This window comes from Diplotaxodon limnothrissa, linkage group LG4 (assembly GCF_057381915.1).
Source record: "Diplotaxodon limnothrissa isolate DT_005_m linkage group LG4, D_limnothrissa_male_GT1.1, whole genome shotgun sequence".
NCBI classification, from domain to species: Eukaryota; Metazoa; Chordata; class Actinopteri; order Cichliformes; family Cichlidae; genus Diplotaxodon; species Diplotaxodon limnothrissa.
In genome coordinates this window covers 9698870-9714048 of record NC_140599.1, presented here as the reverse complement: position 1 = coordinate 9714048, position 15179 = coordinate 9698870, and the positions used below count along the sequence as shown (strand labels likewise).

The 15179-nt window shown below is 44.0% G+C and overlaps 1 protein-coding gene across 1 annotated transcript; it reads right to left on the bottom strand.

The window, feature by feature from the left end:
* Window positions 1-7071: 7071 nt before the first annotated feature.
* On the bottom strand, window positions 7072-8183 carry LOC146633267 (pleckstrin homology domain-containing family F member 2-like). Its single transcript, XM_085352097.1, has 2 exons — window positions 7937-8183; window positions 7072-7667 (listed from the first exon to the last, which is right to left on the bottom strand). The coding sequence occupies exons 1-2, from the start codon at window positions 8181-8183 to the stop codon at window positions 7072-7074; spliced, it is 843 nt and encodes a 280-aa protein (XP_085208223.1).
* Window positions 8184-15179: the final 6996 nt, after the last annotated feature.

The window sequence follows — 15179 nt, the reverse complement described above, 5'->3', positions numbered from 1 at the left end:
TTTATCCACATTTATGTCGTCTATATTTTCATGTTGCCCTGTTGCAAAGTGAACTCTTTCTGGCCGTCGAGTAAATATTCAAAACTTATTGAAAACGGTCATAAAATCTCACATTTTCCATGATGGATGATGGTTGCTGGGTCGCTTTCCTCCGTGACATGGGAGTTGGACACTTGTAAGGCTGCAAGAAGTCTTGAGCAGAAAGTTGTCTTACTTTTGCAGAAATTTGCAGAAATCCCTTGTAGCTTTGCACAACACGCCGAGTGAAATCTGTCTGAACTATACCAAAAGATGCAATGCAAATAGAACCTGGAGACGCATAGCAACCACGCAACCTGTCATGTTAAATCACGCATTTTTGTACCTACTGTTAAAAATCACTGTAATAATTGTTTTTAGTGAGTTTTTCCCTCAGTTCAACCTCAGTTATGGCGGCTTTTTTAATATTTAGGCATCCACATAATTACTCCATCAAAGTGGTGCGTAATGATCATACGAAAATACGTCAAAACAGAGCAAAAGTGGTTTTATTTGCCACAGCATATCACAGCAGCTCATTGTATTTGAAAACTACTGGATTTCATAAGTTGTGCTTATTTTATAAATGGCCCGGAGAGTAGCAAATTCTCTCTTTCTACTCACTGTACTGAACCCGCTGCACTACCCACTTTCACCAATAGGTGTCACCCTTTTACCGTGGAACCAGCTATGTACAGCTCCAAAGTCAATCGCTAGAGAGATCTGTTGCAGTAATAACTTCTTTCCAAAAGGTGTCTGTATAAAAATCTCTGTTATGCTCTGTCAGTTTGCAGTGCCTTAGTCTGTGGTGACATTTTTGTTGGCTCATGCTCATGAATCCACATGCAACGCACCCTCTGTCCCAGCCTCAGAAATGGATTTAAGACGTTTTAGTTTGATATATCGCCCTGTGGTCAGTTTTTGACATTCGTTTTGTTGCGGTCTTCAAAACAGAAAACAGTTACATCTGAAAGAAGATTTTAAATAAAACAAAAAGGGACAATTATATAATACATAATAATACATAAATGTAAATTGTCTGTTTTTTATACAGCACTTTTCTGCTCCACTTGCACACTCAGAGCACTTTATGAAACATGCCTCATTCACCCATTGACACACACATTCATACCCTTTTATAGTGTTTTTTAAATAACATTGACATGCATTCTCACTCTATACTGTTTATGGCATACAGTATCTGCTTTGTTGTTGCATCACTAAAAGAACTTTTGCTTAAGCAACATGAACCCAGATGGTTTAAAAAACAAAAACAAAAAAACGAATGACTACAGGGAGTGCAGAATTATTAGGCAAGTTGTATTTTTGAGGAATAATTTTATTATTGAACAACAACCATGTTCTCAATTAACCCAAAAAACTCATTAATATCAAAGCTGAATCTTTTTGGAAGTAGTTTTTAGTTTGTTTTTAGTTTCAGCTATTTTAGGGGGATATCTGTGTGTGCAGGTGACTATTACTGTGCATAATTATTAGGCAACTTAACAAAAAACAAATATATACCCATTTCAATTATTTATTTTTACCAGTGACACCAATATAACATCTCCACATTCACAAATATACATTTCTGACATTCAAAAACAAAACAAAAACAAATCAGCGACCAATATAGCCACCTTTCTTTGCAAGGACACTCAAAAGCCTGCCATCCATGGATTCTGTCAGTGTTTTGATCTGTTCACCATCAACATTGCGTGCAGCAGCAACCACAGCCTCCCAGACACTGTTCAGAGAGGTGTACTGTTTTCCCTCCTTGTAAATCTCACATTTGATGATGGACCACAGTTTCTCAATGGGGTTCAGATCAGGTGAACAAGGAGGCCATGTCATTAGTTTTTCTTCTTTTATACCCTTTCTTGCCAGCCACGCTGTGGAGTACTTGGACGCGTGTGATGGAGCATTGTCCTGCATGAAAATCATGTTTTTCTTGAAGGACGCAGACTTCTTCCTGTACCACTGCTTGAAGAAGGTGTCTTCCAGAAACTGGCAGTAGGACTGGGAGTTGAGCTTGACTCCATCCTCAACCCGAAAAGGCCCCACAAGCTCATCTTTGATGATACCAGCCCAAACCAGTACTCCACCTCCACCTTGCTGGCGTCTGAGTCGGACTGGAGCTCTCTGGCCTTTACCAATCCAGCCACGGGCCCATCCATCTGGCCCATCAAGACTCACTCTCATTTCATCAGTCCATAAAACCTTAGAAAAACCAGTCTTGAGATATTTCTTGGCCCAGTCTTGACGTTTCAGCTTGTGTGTCTTGTTCAGTGGTGGTCGTCTTTCAGCCTTTCTTACCTTGGCCATGTCTCTGAGTATTGCACACCTTGTGCTTTTGGGCACTCCAGTGATGTTGCAGCTCTGAAATATGGCCAAACTGGTGGCAAGTGGCATCTTGGCGGCTGCACGCTTGACTTTTCTCAGTTCATGGGCAGTTATTTTGCGCCTTGGTTTTTCCACACGCTTCTTGCGACCCTGTTGACTATTTTGAATGAAACGCTTGATTGTTCGATGATCACGCTTCAGAAGCTTTGCAATTTTGAGACTGCTGCATCCCTCTGCAAGATATCTCACTATTTTTGACTTTTCTGAGCCTGTCAAGTCCTTCTTTTGACCCATTTTGCCAAAGGAAAGGACGTTGCCTAATAATTATGCACACCTGATATAGGGTGTTGATGTCATTAGACCACACCCCTTCTCATTACAGAGGTGCACATCACCTAATATGCTTAATTGGTAGTAGGCTTTCGAGCCTATACAGCTTGGAGTAAGACAACATGCATGAAGAGGATGATGTGGACAAAATACTCATTTGCCTAATAATTCTGCACTCCCTGTACATAACAAGAGAGAAACAATGACTGGACTGTGCAATGTGGATTTCGGTAAGTGTATAAAAGAGGCAACATTTCCTTGTTCCATGTGGTCATAAACAGGTTGCTCTTCATTCTAAGAAAGAGCTGGATGTTTACAGAAGATGTGACGGTGTCACCATTTAGTTAGAAAAACAAAACAAAGCTACACTGTCAAAAAAAAGTTCTGCAAGTGTTTAAACCATTAAAAAAATAAAGTAATCATTTAAAGCACAAAAAATGATGAAAGGAGGTTAAAGTTTTATTGATTTTTGAGATTATGAAGCTTTTGCCTCAGGCCTGTGTCAAGAAACATTAAAGCTATGGAGCAGTTCCAATAAAAAGTTGTGCTGTTACATATTTGAAAGATTACCCACACAAATGTCTGTCAAAGAAATTGTTCATCCATCAGTGAAAGAACAGAAGATACTCTATCTATTCATTGGCACACCTTCAAACCTGGTAAGAAGACGGTAAGAAGTAAGAAGTGCAGGGCACATAAGGAAGGTAAATAACAAATATGCACCTTTACTGGCGTAATGCAAAAACAGGAAAAAGTCCCAAAGAGCTAAGCTGTGCACAAGGAAATAAAACAGAACAGGAATCCAACACCTGAGCACAAGAAAAAGGAAGACAGGTGAACACCTTAACAAAGGGGAAAGTCAAGACTATCCACTACGTTGACAAAAGTATTGGGCCAAACTCTTTGAATCTTTGAATTTAGATGTTTTCAGTCCTGTGGCCATAGGTGTGTAAAATGTAGTACCAAGCCATGCAGTCTGCCTTTATAACATATTGTTTGTGAATGAACGGGTTGTTCTTAAGAGTTCACTGAATTTGAGTGTGATAGTGTGATAGGATGCAACAGTTGCAACAAGTTAGTTTGTGAAATTTCTTTGGTCCTACATGTACAACAATCAGCTGTTAGTGCTATTGTTGCAAAGTGGAACCACAGCAACTTAGCCATGAACTTTTAGAACGTGTTCTCGCTGAGTGCTGAGTCTATAGTGTGTAAAAATCACCAACGCTCTGTCAACTCAAAGCTGCAGAGTTCCAAACCTCACAGAGAGCTGGGCATCTTTTATGCCCAGCTCTCCTCCACTCTCAACATACCCTGGAATAGGAGCTCGAAGAAGGCTCCTCTTCTCTCAGAGGATGGTCACATAAATCAGTCAACCTCAAAGAGCAATTAATATTACTCCCCAACATTATCATATCTGCTATACATAATAATAATAATAATAATAATAATTAAAAGAATGCCAAATATATCCAAGATACTGACAGGTGAGGGGATAAACTTTCAACAGTTAAAGCAGCACATCATCTGCCAAAGCCAGTGGCCTATTTTTCATATTTCAAGTAAGCAGTCTGAATCTGTACCAAGATCTTCATTTCCTCATGCTCCACCTCTTCACCCACTTTCAGGAAATTCGCTGACAGATATACAAACAGACAAATAGCTCTATGTGTCTGATCATATTGTAATTAAAGCATGGGAAGCCCCAAGCATCCCGACAATATGGTAATTTTACTTTTGAACACTAGGTGTTCTAGTCTTTGTGGCTGTACTTCTATTAAACTTCTCAAAAGGGATTCATGTATTTTTTCTTAAACCAACAAGTATTTATTTGTACTTCATGCTCTGTGTTGACCAGTATATCAGTACTAGTGCTGATATTAAATGGGTTCTGTGGAAACCATTCCACATGACTGAGCGAGAAGCAGTTTGCCTCTCAGTCTAATAAACCCTTCACTGCACAAGGAGCCATTTTTGGTAACTTAAATGGACATCAACATTGACCTCGTTATGACTCACTGTGATTTCGTAGAACCAGGTGAATTTCTTCCAGTCAATCAGCAAAGATCAGGTTATGTGGCAGATAATGCAGTGAGATCACTGCATCAGCTCGATCAGCCTGAAGTATTTCAAACTTCAGCGTTCTTCAAGAATTCAGGAAACTGGGTGTTTTTGGCCTTAGCTACTCACACACTTGTCATCATCAGAGATGGGCAGTAACACGTTACAAGTAATGTATCATTGTAATCCGATTACTTTTTTCAAGTAATGAGTAAAGTAAGGGAGTGTTTTACTTGCATCTATTTGAAAGAGTGAGTGTAAACAGAAAAAAATATATCTTATTTTATATTCTGGAATATGCAGAAAATAGGTTTAATTGTCAAAGACTGTTGCATATAATTTAATTTTTGCTTGATGCAATGTGCACAAAGTTAAAAGATTAAAACTAATAAAACAAGTTTTGAAAAGAGACTTTTTTATTTGATTACATTTTGTATGATGGATTATGCAGAAAAAGTAGAATTGGGCTGAAAGGTCTATTGCTTTATTGCCTATTCAGGTTGTGTATCATGTTTTTAAAAAGTAACTAAGTAACTGAGTAACTAACTACTTTTGAAAATAAGCAGTCAGTAAAGTAACGGGATTACGTTTTTTTGGATAAGTAATCAGTAATTAGTTACTAATTTTTTTTTTCAAGTAACTTGACCAACACTGGTCATCATAACATCAAACAGGGGTAACTTAATGAAACCCTTGCATTAGAAAAACTTAAAAGATTGTTTAACTTTTAGAAATTAGTGAAATGTGTAGTATAAAGACGGTGACCTGTTTACTTAAAATTAGCAGCAGGTATTAGACATTGACCAGACGGATCTAAGGAGCCATGATATCTCCAAAACAAAACAAAACAAAACAAAACAAAACAAAACAAAACAAAACAAAACAAAACAAAACAAAACAAAACAATAAACAAACAAAAAAACCTCCAGAAAAACAAAAAACACTCCTAATAAATAAATAAATAAATAAATAAACATAGAACATAGGTAAACAGGATATTTGATGTTGCCAGAACCTTGCATATCACTGTACAGTGATCCAGTGACAGATTTGACCCATTTATACATCATTTTATTTATTCATTTATTTTTTGTGACCTTATAATAGTTTTATTATACTTAAATCACATATATTGGTGTTTACTTTTACTGTAAGTCTTATTACTGCTAAAATTAACGGAATAATTCAATATTTATAATTTATTTAGTTTTAATTGAGTTGCATACAAAAAATGTGCAGAAACCACCACTAGTTAGAAGGCTATTTGTCTACTTCTTGTTACATAGTTACAATTTCTACATCAGTATTTTGCTTTCAGTCGATTTACTGTTCTTTCAAAACTGGCTGACTGACTCAAAAATGTACTCCCTTTTGTTTTGGAGCTGTCTACTGTATTAGGATGTGCTCGATTCAGAGAGTTAACTAGAATGAACTTAAATCTTTGAAAAGAAGTGTAAATGTTTAGCCACATTCTGTTATTACCGCATTATTATAGCAGCGTCATCAAGTACTGTAACACTAGGACGTGCTACAGTTTGATATGTATGTTTGTATGTTATATTTATGAAAAATGCCAGTGAGAAGAAAAATGATGATAAATCAATGGTGCTGTAAAGGTTCTATGTGTTTTCCCGAATGGTTTTTATATACATGCTTATTGGAAAAATGTATACTGTGGGTGAGGAACTATATACGGTTACTTCACTGACCTTGACTTGCACAATAAAAACCCCAAAAAGTCACAGAAGTAAAAGAAAACACTGTAATATGCTCCAATAAGACTCTGAGGGCTAAACAGAGGACTTATTACTAAATGATGAGAGATTTCAGTGTTGTAATAACATCTCTCACAAATTGATTATCTGCACTTTATTGTTGAGGTTAAGGAGCAGCAAAAGAGCAGATACTGGATGCAAATACTTTACATGCATTCAAACAAAGAAACGTGCATTCAGAGTCACATGCACAGGGAGAAGACAGTGCTTTTTGGAATAGAAATATCCTTTATTGTGAAATTCAGCTGTTCCAGCAGCAAAGTGACAGGCAGATGGAGCATTATTCATTTAACTAGCATGGTTAATGGCACTGAATATGTACAAAGATGATATATTCTTGTCTTTTTAAAATTATTTTTTCGACTCACTCCTGATTTGTTATTTACAGTGCAAATTGTTGCGTGTACAGCCTAAGATTAAAACACAAATAGACACAAACAAATAATACGTCGTCACATTTATCTTTACATTTATGTAACTTCATGTAAGAAAATCAACTTTGTGTAATCTGAATCCATTCAAAAGCGTCTTTGTTGCAGTTTATTGGCTACTGTGATGGTATTGACTTTGGGTAATCATAAATGCTCAGTCGTTCCCAAGTCCCGTTTTTGGTGTCCAGCCAGTTGCTGGGAGAATAGATCCCTATCTCTCCTTCCTCCACTTTCTCATTTTCCTCACCAGAAGGACAAAACTCTTCCTCCTCTGAGCTGCTTTTCCCGGCGCTGTCTCCCCTGTCGCGAAACTTCTCTTCATTAATATTCTTGTAGCAGAAACTGCAGATCCTCAGCTTTTTAGTGGGGTGGATGTGATCGATAACGGCACGTTGCTTGGAGCATGAATTGCAGACCAAGAAGCCGCAATTCCTGCAGTGGTGTCGACGATTGACCCCACTAAACTTTGTAGAGAGGCACCGCATGCATTTGCAAGCAGCCGGATCAGGAATCCAGGAAACAGCAAACTTCTTGGAAGGTTTGCAGCTGGTGCCCTGCATTAGGCTGGACCGGCATTCATTGATGTGCTCTATCCAGGCCTTCTTCTCCTCGTATGAAGGGGCGGACACAAAAAAAGACTTGCTCGGTGTTCGGATCAGCCACTGATGCTTGAATATGTCACTGTCCTCCAGGTCTTCCAGCTCAATGTCCTCTAAAATCATAGTGAATTTGATAACAACATAAAAATTACATGGATAAAATGGTATGAGCAGAAAGCTGAACATATGAAGTTAAATTAGCACAGCACACTTGCTATTTTCTACTTGCCAGTCATATTATGAACAGTATTCAATAGTGTTGGCTCTTCTTGAAGCTTTTGTCTATATTTCTTTCTCTTCAGTCATAAAATTGTTTTTTGGCAGTTTCACATTAATCTTCTCACAGTAGGTTAGCTGCAGGAAACGCAGATGAATGTCTCACCTAAAGGGATGATCTTCTGCTTTTTGTACCAGCGACCAGGCACAACAATGCTGCCGTACACCAGAATATCAGTGAAGAGGAAGAGGATTTTCTGCTGTATCTTCTTGCGACCCTGCTTAAACACAGTTCCCTCTCCGATTAGAATCCGGCCCGGCTTGGACAAGGGCTTCCCTGCTTGATGGAATGAACTCTCCACCGCCTGCACACGCTCTTGGTTCTCTCGTTCAAAGGTTGGGTGATCCATCATTTCTTTGGTGTGAACAAGTTGTGCAGCTTGATAGTGTCTGAACTCCAGAGTGCCTTTTTAAACTATTGGTGGTGATGTAACGGGGCGGGCCAAGTGACAAACATGTTATACTGGAAGGCAAGAAAAGGGAGTAGTGAGGCAGTACTTACTGGAAAAATAGAAACTAGTCAAACAAAACAATCAAGAAAGAAAGAACATTTAAAAAAAGTGGAGTCGTTATGGAAAGATTATACAGTATTACATATTTATAAGTTGCTTTAAACGAGGAAAGCTCCCTTTTGTGCAACAACAACTTTCACTTGCTATTTCCAAAACAATATCTTAATTCTTATTTGGCAGAAGAGTGCACGGTAAAATCAACAGTATGATTGTCTCCCTCTGCAGAGTCACTTCACAGAGAGGTGCAGGAATGTCAGAATTCTTTTCCCGTCCTTAATGAAAAAAACAAAATAAATTATGCTTGCACAACATTGCTCAATCAGTATGAGCATTTTTATGGAGAATGCGAACATAAGTTTTGACCCTTTGGGTTAGAGGTGGGATGCCCGGCAGGCTGACTTTATGATTCTTATCGCCTTGCTAAAAGACTTCTAGAGTGAGATGTTTTCATTTTTAAAGTTTTTTGTTTTAAAAAGTTTGTTTTGTTTTCTCCTCCTTGAATCGCTACCTTATCGTGGTGGAGGGGTTTGTGTGTCCCAGGGATCCCAGGGGCTATGTTGTCTGGGGGCTTTTGCCCCCTGGTAGGGTCTCCCATGGCAAATTGGTCCTGGGTGAGGGACCAGACAAAGAGCGATTCAGAAGACCCTTATGAAAAGGATATCGAGGGAACAGTTTACCCTGCCCGGGATAGGGTTACCGGGGCCCCGCCCTGGAGCCAGGCCCGGGGAGGGTGCCCGAGGGCAAACGTCTGGTGGCCGGGCCTTAGTCCATGAGGCCCGGCCGGGCACAGCCCGAAGGGGAGACATGGGCCCATCCTCCCGCAGGCCCACCACCCGCAGGAGGCGCCATAGGGGTTGGGTGCATTGTGTGCCGGGTGGCGGCCAGGAGCGGAGGCCCTGGCGGACTGACCCCCGGCTGCCAAAACTGGCAATAGGGACATGGAATGTCACCTCTCTGGTGGGGAAGGAGCCTGAGTTAGTGCGTGAGGTTGAGAGGTACCGGCTAGATATAGTCGGGCTCACCTCTACGCATGGCTTGGGCTCTGGAACCAGTCTCCTGGAGAGGGGCTGGACTCTGTCTCAGTCTGGAGTTGCCCCTGGTGAGAGGCGGCGGGCTGGGGTGGGTATTCTAATATCCCCTCGGCTTGCTGCCGGTACGTTGGGGTTTTTCCCGGTGGACGAGAGGGTTTGTTCCCTGCGCCTTAGGGTCGGGGAACGGGTCCTGACTGTCATCTGTGCTTATGCGCCGAGTGGCAGTTCAGAGTACCCAGCCTTCTTAGAGTCCCTGGGGGGGTGCTGGAAGGTGCTCCACCTGACCTGGAGACTCTGTTGTCCTGCTGGGAGACTTCAATGCTCACGTGGGTAACGACAGCGAGACCTGGAGGGGCGTGATTGGGAGGAACGGCCTCCCTGATCTGAACCCGAGCGGTGTTTTGTTATTGGACTTCTGTGCTAATCACAGTTTGGCCATAACGAACACCCTGTTCGAACATAAGAGTGTCCATAAGTGCACGTGGCACCAGGACGCTCTAGGCCGTAGGTCGATGATCGATTTTGTAATCGTATCACCAGACCTGCGACCATATGTTCTGGACACTCGGGTAAAGAGAGGGGCTGAGCTGTCAACTGATCACCACCTGGTGGTGAGTTGGATCAGGTGGCGGGGGAGGACGCTGGACAGACCTGGTGCACCTAAACGCGTAGTGAGGGTGTGCTGGGAACGTCTAGCAGAGGCCCCGGTCCGCGAGATCTTCAACGCACACCTCCGGCAGAGCTTCAACAGCATTCCGAGGGAGACTGGGGACATTGAGGCCGAATGGACCATGTTCAGCGTCTCCATTGCCGAAGCTGCTGCATTGAGCTGCGGCCACAAGGTGGTTGGTGCCTGCCGTGGTGGTAATCCCCGAACCAAATGGTGGACACCAGAGGTGAAGGGATCCACCAGGCTGAAGAAGGAGTCCTATCGGGCTTGGTTAACCTGTGGGACTCCGGAGGCAGCCGACAGGTATCGACAGGCCAAGCAGAATGCGGCTCGGTCAGTGGCTGAAGCAAAAACTCGGGTGTGGGAGGAGTTCGGGGAGGCCATGGAAAAAGACTTTCGGACTGCCTCGAAGAGATTCTGGCAAACCGTCAGGCGTCTCAGGAGGGGAAAGCGGTGCTCTACCTGCACTGTGTATAGTGCTGGCGGAGCGCTGCTGACGTCGACTGAGAAAATTGTCAGGCGGTGGAAGGAATACTTCGAGGACCTCCTTAATCCCACTGACACGTCTTCCAAGGAGGAAGCAGAGTCTGGGGATGAGGGGAATGACCCGCCAATTTCCGGGGGCGAGGTCACTGAGGCAGTTAAACAACTCCTTGGTGGCAGAGCCCCTGGTGTTGATGAGGTCCGCCCCGAGTTCCTGAAGGCTCTGGACGTTGTAGGGCTGTCTTGGTTGACACACCTCTGCAATGTTGCGTGGAGATCAGGGGCAGTACCTGTGGACTGGCAGACCGGGGTGGTGGTCCCCATCTTTAAGAAGGGGGACCGGAGGGTGTGTTCCAACTACAGGGGGATCACACTCCTCAGCCTCCCTGGGAAAGTCTATGCCAGGGTGCTGGAAAGGAGAGTCCGTCCGCTAGTCGAACCTCGGACACAGGAGGAACAATGCGGTTTTCGTCCTGGTCGCGGAACACTGGACCAGCTCTTTATCCTCTCGAGGATACTTGAGGGTGCATGGGAGTTTGCCCAACCAGTCTACATGTGTTTTGTGGACTTGGAGAAGGCATTCGACCGTGTCCCTCGGGGTGTCCTGTGGGAGGTGTTGCGGGAGTATGGGGTGTCTGGCCCATTGCTACGGGCCATTCGATCCCTATACAACCGTTGCAAGAGCTTGGTTCGCATTGCCGGCAATAAGTCGGACTCGTTCCCGGTGGGTGATGGGCTCCGCCAGGGCTGCCCTTTGTCTCCGGTTCTGTTCATAATTTTTATGGACAGGATTTCTAGGCGCAGCCAAGTGGCGGAGGGCTTTCGCTTTGGTGGCCTCAGAATCTCATCTCTGCTTTTTGCAGATGATGTGGTTCTGTTGGCTTCATCGGGTGAGGGCCTCCAGCTCGCACTGGAACGGTTCGCAGCCGAGTGTGAAGCAGCGGGAATGAGGATCAGCACCTCCAAATCTGAGGCCATGGTTCTCAGCCGGAAAAGGGTGGAGTGCCCACTCCGGGTCGGGGATGAGTTCCTGCCCCAAGTGGAGGAATTCAAGTATCTTGGGGTCTTGTTCGCGAGTGATGGGAGAAGGGAGCCAGAGATCGACAGACGGATTGGGGCTGCAGCTGCAGTAATGCGGACGCTGCACCGGTCTGGCGTGGTGAAGAGGGAGCTGAGTGTAAAAGCGAAGCTCTCAATTTACCGGTCGATCTACGTCCCTACCCTCACCTATGGCCACGAGCTGTGGGTAGTGACCGAAAGAACGAGATCGCGGATACAAGCGGCAGAAATGAGCTTCCTCCGAAGGGTGGCTGGCCTCTCCCTTAGAGATAGGGTGAGAAGTTCGGCCATCCGGGAGGGGCTCGGAGTAGAGCAGCTGCTGCTCCACATCGAAAAGAGCCAGCTGAGGTGGTTCGGGCATCTGACAAGGATGCCCCCTGGGCGCCTCCTGGGTGAGGTGTTCCAGGCATGTCCCACCAGGAGGAGGCCCCGGGGCAGACCCAGGACACGCTGGAGAGATTATATCTCTCGGCTGGCCTGGGAACGCCTTGGTATTCCCCCGGATAAGCTGGAGGAGGTGGCTGGGGAGAGAGAGGTCTGGGCCTCTTTGCTTAGGCTGCTGCCCCCGCGACCCGGCCTCGGATAAAGCGGATGAAGATGGATGGATGGATGGAAGTTTTTTGCTTTTCCATATTCTCACGGACCTTAGAAAAAAGAAGCATTTTTAACTTTTTATTTTGTGTTTTGTTTTTGTTTTTAGCTCTAACTCATGCAATGTGACGTTTTATGTCAGGGTAACCTGTAAAATGCTTCTTGATGAAACAACAGATTAAAATGGAATAACAAAGCAATCAAAGAGTTAAAATTCATAGTAAAACAGGTTATGAAACTCAGCCAGCCACATGTAAAACAAACACAGTGCACTGCTTTATGCTGCCAAGCCCTTGGCCTCTTTAATTCAGTTCTAAATATAGAAACTAACTATGCAAATTAGGCAGACAGGAGGTATTTATTTCATGCCTAAAGGCTTCTATGGGGTGTGCACAAGGCATAATTCCTGGATGTTTCTGTTATCGCAAAGGGGTAAACAGTTGCCAGTAAAATTGTCAGTTGTGGACTGAAAGTAGAAGATAACCTATTTATTAATGAATAAATAAAAACAATGCACAACAATCCGATTGTTCAGTCTGACGTCACTAGCCGTGTCTGGACCTAAACTCTGCTGCAGGTCCATATATCAAACGATCACTATGGCATTACTGAGAGTTGAAAAACTGTCTAAAGTCTTTCATCTTTAATAAAATGATCAGCGTTCTGCTCTACCAGGTGTAATAATTGAGTTTAACATCCAGGCATCCATGAAAACGGAATTTATGATATTTAACGGAGTTAGAAGTTAGCAGGGAGTTAGCTCGCTAGCTTCTATCTAAATACAATATAGTATGTCCTGACTGCGGCGGTTTGGAAACAAATTAAAACGTACAGCTCTGTTATCACTTCCAACATAAATGAAGACAGAAAACTAAACAGCAGTGACGTTTGTAGGGTTACTGAAGTTTGGCTAGCTGGTATATAATGATGTGCTACGTGACTGCTAGCGACACAGCTATGTTAGCATAATATAAGCAAGCTAACTTTTTTTCCCACTCGATAAAAGTTAACGTGAGTGTTCTCGGTGGTCAGGAACAAATGTAATCGCATGGCAGGATGCTGTAAAAGGACCAAACTCCAGCCAGGAGAACAACTGAGATAATCCATCCACAATACGAGGTTAGTCATTCATATACTGCTGCATGGGCTGAGCTGTAGTTACATCCTAAGGTTTTAAAAACTGAGCTTAAATAAATGATTAGCGGTAATAAAAGCCGAGGGAGGTCAACAGTGATCACTGACTGTTTTAGGAGCTTTTTGAGATCAAATAGAAGAAAATACATAACATTAAGCACGTTAACAACACAAAAGCCATATTAAACGCAGACTACTTTAGGCCCGGAAGTAGGATTCGTCGTGTCATCACTGAACAACCAGATAAATAATGAACAATTATTAACTCTTTTTTTTTTTTTTGCCTGTACTTTAACAATGGGGCGATCGTGGCTCAAGAGTTGGGAGTTCACGAGTTCGCCTTGTAATCGGAAGGTTGCCGGTTTGAGCCCCGGCTTGGACAGTCTCGGTCGTTGTGTCCTTGGGCAAGACACTTCACCCGTTGCTTACTGGTGGTGGTCAGAGGGCCCGGTGGCGCCAGTGTCCGGCAGCCTCGCCTCTGTCAGTGCGCCCCAGGGTGGCTGTGGCTACAATGTAGCTTGCCATCACCAGTGTGTGAATGGGTGGATGACTGGTTGTGTAAAGCGCTTTGGGGTCCTTAGGGACTAGAAAAGCACTATACAAATACAGGCCATTTACCAATCAGAATTGTTGTCTGAAGGCCACGAAGGATGCCCAACGGATTAATTTTTTCAAGTGGAGAAGATATGGTAATGCCATATTGGTCCACTTGATTGGATCTATTTAATTTAATTTAATTACAAATTGGACAGACAATTAGACAGAAAGAAAGACAGAAAGAAAGAAAGGGAAAATTAAAAATAGAGGTGAAGGAGGACAGTAAGACAAGACACTGAGAAAATCCATTGGATCACCTGTTACAAGGAGAAAAAAGAAAACAAACAACAAGAGAACAACACAATACAGAGATCAAAGACAACAACCTAGATACGTGTAAGTAACACTAAATACTAAATATTAAATTGTCGAGCAGCACGCAAGACTGACAGTGAACGATATGCTTTAAGGTAGCAGCCAAGGAAGATATAGTTTGTCTGTGAGCAAGCTTGAGTTCAAAAGGTTTATCCATGTAACGATCTGTTAGAGGGTGTGGGGAGACATAGCCCTGCCCCCCAAAGCATGAAGCAGGCATGGACCCAGGCCCAGACATCCAGAGGCCCACCAGAGTGTGAAAGCCCAAAGAGGACCACCGGAGAGGCAACGAGCTGAGGAGAGCTCCAGATGTGAGGTCACCTAGGAGCTACGGTGCAGAAGCCACAGGGGGCTGCGGTGACGAGCCCGCAGCCAGTTGCGCCAGAGCAGATTGAGCACAGGTTCCAGAGGTCCGAGGGAACCCCACCCCCCGGAAGGGGCCTGACCTGGCCCTGCCAAGCAGCTGCTGGGAGTGAGCCGGGTACATACCTGAGCGCCCAGTCCCGGACATCAACCACCAAGGCACCGACGGCTAAAGGCATCAGCCACCGGCAGGGAGTGTCGTGGGTGGAGACAGCCCTCCACACCTGGGGGGGGCCTGAGATGTTCCCAGAGAGGAGGAGGTGGAGAGTCAACCGGACACACACACCAGACACAAGCTTACATTCCCACCCTCATGCAAACAAATACAAATACTCAGCACTCGCCCAATGTGGAGAGAAACAGTAATGAACACCCATTCACACTCTCCAAACGTACTCTATACTCCCAGGTCCAGGTATCACCGCCCTCAGGGGGGCAATCAGCCCCCTGACCCAGGAGATGTTACCCTTTTCCCTGGGGTGGAGGCAAGCAGACTGCCCCCGGCCCAGCAGCCGCAGGGATGGCCCAGCGTCCCAGACCCCGACCATACTGTCAACTCCTCCCAGGCCCCTGCCCCCAGTAAGCAACCATTAA

Excerpts from the sequence above, each read along its gene's own strand:
- LOC146633267 (XM_085352097.1), bottom strand. The coding sequence starts at position 8,183 with ATGATGGATCACCCAACCTTTGAACGAGAGAACCAAGAGCGTGTGCAG. Across the intron at positions 7,668-7,936 it reads GCAGAAGATCATCCCTTTAG|AGGACATTGAGCTGGAAGAC; the intron begins GTGAGACATTCA and ends CTATGATTTTAG.